Raw genomic sequence first — 8,442 nt, forward strand, 5'->3', positions numbered from 1 at the left:
TACACTAATGTGAATGTATCATTCTTAGGGTAAGTCACGGTAAAAATAGTGTAGCGAAGCACTTTGTGGTTCAACATCAGCATATTCGTTTTATTTGGAATTCGAAAACAAAATATTTGTAAGGTACAGAAGTAGTGTACTTAAGGCAAAGTAAAGTCAAGCAGAACGGCATCGACAACAAATTTAAATGCTTGAAACAGGAAAATGAATTTATCGAAACTGAAATGCTCCTCGGCGGTAAAGCATTTACATGTGACCGCATAATAATACAAAGTAAATATAAGTATAGTATATAAGTGAATACAGATCATTGCATTAAAAGGTGTAAGTATATGTTGAATTTCCACAGTTGGGCAAAATATATCGTTATCCAGTACCTACACTATTGTGTTGTGGCACACCACATTGTTAACTATGTACAAATGCTGCCACCGTCTGGTTCAAAGGGGTACCGAGCACGGACCACTACTCAACTCACTGGGGCGTGAGATGTGTCAGACTTCATGCTTTGAGTCAGAGCAATAGCCCAACAATGAATATTTAAATTGGGTTTAGATGTGCAAACGTTCAGGGACACAATGACAATAAATGACACAATGTCATGAGTTCCCCTTGACTAAAATTACCACAATATCGAAAGTTCATGAAAGGAGTTGACTGCCAATTGTAATGGGCAGGTTTTTAACCCGATCACTCCATGAGAGAATGTCAGTGGTGTAATAGACAAATGAGACAACAAATTAAAATGAGCGATTTAAAACATATTCAATTACAGTAATTTAACACATACAAAAAAATAGAAGACAAGGCAGAGAGGTCTTCTGTTTTTTTTTTTGTAAAGTTAATTTTTGCGTCATCATAAAGGATATGTGACTTTTTATTTGGTCATATCAGGTTTGTTAATTGGGTTAATTTTGTCAGCACCTATTTTTAATTTATTGTTTTACAGTGAAATTAACTGCGAATTAATTTCAGTTTTTAGTTTGAAAAAAATCCATGGATTGCCCCCCCCCCCAAAAAAAAGGCCAGGTGCAAAGACATGTAACCATCATTTCCTGTGCAAGTGAATTTTATCATCCAAAATGGTGTTCCACCAACTCCAGTGTTAAATCAATATGCATACTGTAAACCAATGTCAGACAGCTGCATATGGTAGGAACTCCAAAATTCACTCATGTCTGAAGCCACAATTTATGGAGTGATAGTTGCGCTACTGCGAGATCTTTTCATGATGAGCCGCACCTCGACATCCGGGAGACTGTCTTGTCTAGTCTGGGCACAGCCTTCGTCTGCTGCAGCCATGTGTAGGTCGAAGCGCAGGGACACAGACTTCTTACGCAGTTTTGGATTGCCCTTGAAGAACGAGCTCTCCCACTGCTTAATGACCTTGTCAATCTTTTCAGTCCTGGAGAGACAGAGAGACAGAGAGAGAGAGAGAGAGAGAGAGAGAGAGAGAGAGAGAGAGAGAGAGACACACACACACACACACACACACACACACACACACACACACACACACACACACACACACACACACACACACATTACCACAAGATGGCGCTAAAGCTATCATTTTATTGCTTACAGTACTTGAATTGCTTTGGCATGTTGACTAAAACAGGTGTTTTAAATTTAAAAAAAATATATTTTTTTTTACGGAAGATAGGATTAAAAATATATGTAAATAGATGAATCATCTATTCGTGTAGAGGTAGGAAACACTGTATTTCATTTAAAATTTGGTGGAAACTATTACGGATGGTTCAATTTGGACAGCGCATTTTCCCTTGCCTGGACCCGGGGCACTGGAGCCCCCCTCTGGAGCCAGGCCTAGAGGTGGGGCTCGCTGGCGAGCGCCTGGTGGCCCTACACCCATGGGGCCCAGCCGGGCGCTCAGTCCCAAGAGGCAACATGGGCCACCCTTCCCTTGGGCTCATTGACATAGTCGGATTTGACTCCACAAACAGCCTGGGCTCTGCGACCAGTTCTCTCGAGAAGGGTTGGACTCCTTTCCACTCTAGAGTTGCTCATGGTGAGAGGCCTGGAAGGGTGTGATTGGGAGGAACGCCCCCCCCCCCCCCCCCACCAACACGCGCGGGGTGTTTTACTTCTGTGCTCATCACGGATTGTCCATAACAAACACCTTGTTCAAACATAAGGGTGTCCATATGTGCACTTGGCACTCAGACACCCTTGGCTGCAGTTCGATGATTGACTTTGTGGTTTTATCATCGGATTTGCAGCCACATGTTTTGGACACTCAGTTGAAGAGAGGGGCTGAGATGTCAACTGATCACTACTTGGTGGTGAGTTGGCTCCGATGGTGGGGGAAGATGCCGGTCCGATCTCGCAGACCCAAGTGTCTTGTGAGGATTTGTTGGGAGTGTCTGGAAAATCTCCTGTCTGAAGGAGTTTCAACTCCCACCTCTGGCAGAGCTTTTCCCGCGTCCCGGGGGAGGTGGGGGACATTGAGTCAGAGTGGACCATATTCTGCTACTCTATTGTTGAGGCGGCCGATCGGAGTCGAGCCGCTTCTCCTCTACATCGAGAGGAGCCAGATGAGGTGGCTCGGGAATCTGATTAGGATGCCTCCTGGAAGCCTCCTTGGTGAGCAAAGACCCAGGACATGCTGGAGAGACTATGTCACCCGGGTGGCCTGGGAACGCCTTGGGATCCTGGAAGAAGTGTCTAGGGAGAGGGATGTCAGAATAAGCGGGGGAAAATGGATGGATAGATGGAATTTGTCCAGTAGTCTATTCATTTAAGGTCTAACTGCATGAATGAGGCAGTAAATACAGCAAATGGTGACTGTTGGGTTACACTGTTGAACCTTTTTTAATTATTTATTTTTTTTAACTTTGAAGTATATATTTGTACGCAATCAAACATCCATCCATTCTCTGATTCGCTTTATCCTCACAAGGGTCATGGAGGATGCTGGAGCCTATCCCAGCTGTCTTTGGGCAGTAGGCAGGGGACATACTAAACCGGTTGGCAGCCAATCGCAGGGCACATAGAGACGAACAACCATCCACGGCCACACTGACACTCACACACAGACCTTGGGACAATTTCGAGTGGTCCGTTAATAACCTGCCACGCATGTTTTTGGAATGTGGGAGAAAACCGGAGTACCTGGAGAAAATCCACACAGGCACGAGAAGAACATGCAAACTCCACACAGAAAGGCCGGAGTCAGGATCGAACCCTGCTCCTCTGCACTGTGAGGTCAACGTACTAACCACTGGACCACCAGGCCGCCTTCGTAATCATTACTCGACTAAATGAATTTAGAAAACGATCATTAATTTTATCAGCATTTTTGTTATAAGAAGTATTGGTTAATGATTTTCTTTAGTTGCTGTTCATATGTTGGTTTGGCAATGAACGAGACGGTTTTTCTCATACAAATCTTCCAAAATGATTTGCAAAACTGAGAGGTACATGTATTGCATGGTTTTTTTCACTTCTTTTCTTCAAAAAGTAGATGGGGCTGTTTATTAATTAGGTCAGAGGGGGAAGTGTGTCCCAGATCCACCCAAAGATGAATAAACATCCATCTCATCTGACCTGAGAACGTGAAACATACAGAAGCTCATGACATGTCTTTAAATGACATCTCAGTCAAGCGAAACAGTGTTTAAGCCGGTGTTTAGATAACTTAAACATTCTGAGGTGTCAAGATAAGTAAACGTGGGAGATCCTGTGAGTTGGTGCACACAAGTGTGTATGTGGCATCTGACGCCTTAGGCATTTACAAAAAAAAACCCCTTAAATTCCACTTTCCACTCACGTCTGGTCTGACAACAACAAGTGTCACACCTTGAAGACACCATGCCAGACGGGACTTTCAACATCAAACAAAAGTCATTAAAGGGTGGAACAGTTCCCAAGCAGCTTGAAGATGAATAAACCATGGGAATCTAAAGCAGTAGACGTTTATACGCTTCACAAATTGTTCAGGGTGTATAAAATGGGGTGGGGAGGACGTTGGTTATTATTGCTTTGTAGGCTTATGACTTCATAAAATCGCAGTGAATCAGTGCTTGACAGCTTGCAATTTTGAAGTGTTATGACATCAGTTTGTGGGGAAATCAGAAAACTCCTGTTTGATTTTAAAAACACTATCTGTTGTTATGAAAAAGAGCCTTCAGTGGAAACTGATGTCTGAGCATGACATGGCAGAAAAATAATCTTACAACCGTACTTACTCAACAGTGCCATGGCCCTCTGCGCTCTCCTGCACTACGCTACCCTGAAGAATCTCCTGGGTCTTCACAGTGGAAATTGGTAAATGTTTATCTTGCTCTGGTTCTGCAAGAAGACTTGAATGATGAATCAGGTCTCGGAAGTGATCATTGTGTGTGTGTGTGTGTGTGTGTGTGTGTGTGTGTGTGTGTGTGTGTGTGTGTGCGTGTGTGTGTGTGTGTGTGTGTGTGTGTGTGTGTGTGTGTGTGTGTGTGTTACCTGTGAGTATCGCACAGACTGTCCTTTCGATGACATTAGAAAGCATCTCTCTATCAATATTTTCTAACTCTTCGTGACCATAGCCGTGACAAAAGGTCTCCACTGCAGTGAACCACGGGAGCTTTTCAAAGTCCACGTTGGCATCCTGACAAACAAACACACACACACTCCTGAATCACCCGAGATCAGCTGCACGTCATAATGTGTTTTGAGCGTATCAGCACCTTTAGAGGATTCCATCCAAGCAGCTGCTGCCTTATGATGGGGTTCAGCAACTTGGGCAAACAGAGAGATATGTACGCAGTGTGGTAAGAGTCAGAGTAGAAGCTTCTCCATTCCTCAAAGCGAGACAAAATCCTTTTAACGTCATGAAAGTCGTCATGAACGTCAGAAAAGATCTCCTGGGACTTCAGCAGGATGGCAGCTAGAGTGAGAGCAGATAGCGAAATGAAGGTGTGTCCACAATTCAAGTGGATACAAAGTAACCAGATTTTTTTTTTCTTACCCGTTTCCTTCTCCAGATGTTCTTCCTCCTCACTTGAAAGCGGGGCATCTTCAGGTATATCGCAGTCTTCCGCAGGTTTATGACATGTACCTTCAACTCTGCAATATGAGAAGTACATCACACAATGTAAAATTATGGTTTTTACTGTGCATGCATCCCAGCTTTAGCGTAAGCTTCACAGATGGTCAGGGCAGTGTGAAGACATCAATGGCGACCCAGTGGAATCAGTCATAGTAAACGTATTCAACATGAATCAGTGGGAACAACTCTTTTGTTTTTAATTACTTTTCATTGTACACGTGACTAAAGTGCCTCACCTGGTGATTAATGGCGAGGGGGCATTTATGAAATTGTCACTCTATTAGGTACACTTGCAGCGTCGTTTAACAATACAAGAGCTGTGTAAACAATTCAACACCTATGCTCAATTTCCGTGGATATGATCCAGGTTTATCGAATGCTGTGGGTCGTGTGCGTACTATTATGGCAAAAAGTCTGTAAACATTCTACTGTATAAGTCATGTGATTTGTAGATATAAATTAGAATTAAAGCCAACTCACCTCTCAGTGTCAGCTCCATTAGTGGAATTGTCACTGGCTGAGATGAAACAGAAGGTCACAAAAAGTGAATTTGTCAAGTGATTGTTTCATTGTGGGTCATGGATGGATTGATGACGCAGCCTACTCACAGCTGAGTTGCTGCAGGTGCTGGGCATGCTCCTGGATCTTCTGTTGTCTCTGGGCGCACAATGCCACCATCTGGCTCGAAAGTAGCGTGTGCAGCTCCAGCTCCAATGAGTTGATTTCAACAATCTGTACTCAAAGAGAGCCTTGAGTAAAAAAACAACAACTGAAATATGACCTATAAATACATGTTCTTAGCATCTATAAATCCAACAGCCATCATGTGACTTGGGTAAGCAAATCCAATGGTGTCTTACCTTCTCCTGCAGACACTCCACCAAATTGTGCGCAAAGAGGGTCATATCTCTGTAAAATTTCAGTTGTTTCTCTGATGAGCCTTCTTCCAGAGATTCCACAGAGGTTTTAGCACTCTCTGCATCTCCCTCCATCCGACACAGCTGAGCCCGCCGCGCACTGTGTACCTCCTTCAGGGAGTCTAGTCTGCAGACAAACATGATCACCTGGATCACTTAAACCCCTTGGCAAAGTGGGAAGAATACATGGGAGAGACATTCACCGCAAACATACTTTCCTGCTATCCTCCGCTTAACCATTGAGACAGTGACAGAGGGGAGCATCTTTGGGATCTTGAGCCCTGCTGATTTCTTCTTATGTCTCTGATGTTCATCGCGCTGGAAGCTACTGCTGACTTTCAACATCAAACAAAAGTCATTAAAGGGTGGAACAGTTCCCAAGCAGCTTGAAGATGAATAAACCATGGGAATCTAAAGCAGTAGACGTTTATACGCTTCACAAATTGTTCAGGGTGTATAAAATGGGGTGGGGAGGACGTTGGTTATTATTGCTTTGTAGGCTTATGACTTCATAAAATCGCAGTGAATCAGTGCTTGACAGCTTGCAATTTTGAAGTGTTATGACATCAGTTTGTGGGGAAATCAGAAAACTCCTGTTTGATTTTAAAAACACTATCTGTTGTTATGAAAAAGAGCCTTCAGTGGAAACTGATGTCTGAGCATGACATGGCAGAAAAATAATCTTACAACCGTACTTACTCAACAGTGCCATGGCCCTCTGCGCTCTCCTGCACTACGCTACCCTGAAGAATCTCCTGGGTCTTCACAGTGGAAATTGGTAAATGTTTATCTTGCTCTGGTTCTGCAAGAAGACTTGAATGATGAATCAGGTCTCGGAAGTGATCATTGTGTGTGTGTGTGTGTGTGTGTGTGTGTGTGTGTGTGTGTGTGTGTGTGTGTGTGCGTGTGTGTGTGTGTGTGTGTGTGTGTGTGTGTGTGTGTGTGTGTGTGTTACCTGTGAGTATCGCAAGACTTTGTGGCCGATGGAGTACGGAGCTTTCCATCGTCTTATTGACCATTTGTAGTCGTGAAGCTGTTGTAGGTAGAGGCTCTGATTTTGGTTCATCTGGAGTGATGGTGTGGTCGCTGAAGCCGTTCTCCAAACCTTTTTCATTGGGTTCCAGCAAAGACGATCTCCAGAGTTGCAGACGCATCTGCTGATCACTGTGGGCCATGTATCTGCAGGAATGAAGCAACACATCGATGAGTATGGGGGCGATGTGAAAAATGCACGTGTGTATTGTAACTCATACTCGTATCAAAAGTTTTGGGCATGGGACACTTTCCAGGAGTAGTTGGCATCCAGCCTTGAAAAATTGATCAATGATTCATGTAATCGATGCCATTGAGCATCACAAGCTAAAAGACATTGAAGGCTGACTGAAATTGTTGACGGCCTACTCCCAAAGCCACCGTTATCTGGATTTTCCCCTGGATGAAAATTACGCTCTGACGCTAGCAATCCCATCAGCCCCTTACCCCTGCTTCCCTAGCGTGAGACTGATATGCAGAGGACGTCTCCACGGAAACAATAAGCTTGGCGATGCAGTTGCGGATGCTTGGCACGCATACACACCCATGACAACAATGTCCTGCAGATCTGCTTGGATGTTACCGCCTTTGTTGGATTCCTATTCGCTGCGCCCTCGGGACGCAACTTGACTGACAGAGCGCTCCAATGGTCTGAGCTGCGAGTCAGACTGGTTGCATCGCGTTCCCCCGCTCCCCTCTTCCATCTTCCCCGTTCACTACATGTAAAAGCTTGAGATTTGTTGTACATACATGTCTTTTTTATATGTGCACTGCATGCGCTGAGGTTCGAGTCTGTCGGTTCCACCCCCCCTTTCCTATTGTTTTCCTTTCACATCTAAGATATCTGGGTGCGAAACAGCGAACCCCCAACCTTCCAATTCTGTCTCTTTCTGTTGGTCATTGGTCCCCCCCTTTCTGGACAGGTTGTAACTGGGAAAGTAAATTCCTTGTGTGTTTTACATACTTGGCCAATACATCAGATTTAATATTTATATTTAATATTGCAACAGACTTTTATGAAGGACAAGTCTGCCATTGAAACTTTGATCTTCAGCTCAGTGGTGAACTAAAACTCCAATTAACTTCTTCGCTTAACTCACAGGTGTCAAGCTCCAACAAGACACATCATTTTTTTTTTTTGTGGTAAACCAAAGCAAATAAAATGTGTGTACTAAGTGTGTGGCGAATAGTTTTGTTCTTTTGGTAGAAAATATGTTCCCAAATTGCAATTTCACTTCACTTTTAATTGATTTAAAAAGTATTTTTCCACCACAACTCCTTTTTAACATAAGAGTAACACTGAATTCATATTTGGTTGCCAATATATTCCAGGAATTTTGATTTCAAATTCAGTTTATTAAAAATATCTTTCTATCCATCTGTCTATCCATCTATACACACACACACACGCGCGCGCGCGCATACACACACACACACACA

At 43.6% G+C, this 8,442-nt stretch overlaps 1 protein-coding gene across 5 annotated transcripts in view; it reads right to left on the reverse strand.

The window, feature by feature from the left end:
- Window positions 1-62: 62 nt before the first annotated feature.
- krt222 (keratin 222) overlaps window positions 63-8,442 on the reverse strand; it is a 42,097-nt gene continuing 33,717 nt past the window's right edge. For 3 of the 5 annotated variants that reach the window (XM_019879732.1, XM_019879729.1, XM_019879730.1), the window contains 3 exons: window positions 6,926-7,149; window positions 6,670-6,772; window positions 63-1,405 (listed from right to left, as the gene is read on the reverse strand). In XM_019879732.1, the coding sequence (XP_019735291.1) occupies window positions 1,192-1,405; window positions 6,670-6,772; window positions 6,926-7,149 (541 nt within the window). In that variant the 3' untranslated portion in view covers window positions 63-1,191. The remainder of the gene's footprint in view (window positions 1,406-6,669; window positions 6,773-6,925; window positions 7,150-8,442) is intronic. The other 2 variants (XM_019879731.1, XM_019879734.1) reach the window with 2 other exon arrangements.

Source organism: Hippocampus comes, unplaced genomic scaffold (assembly GCF_001891065.2).
Source record: "Hippocampus comes isolate QL1 unplaced genomic scaffold, H_comes_QL1_v1.1 scaffold158, whole genome shotgun sequence".
NCBI classification, from domain to species: domain Eukaryota; kingdom Metazoa; phylum Chordata; class Actinopteri; order Syngnathiformes; family Syngnathidae; genus Hippocampus; species Hippocampus comes.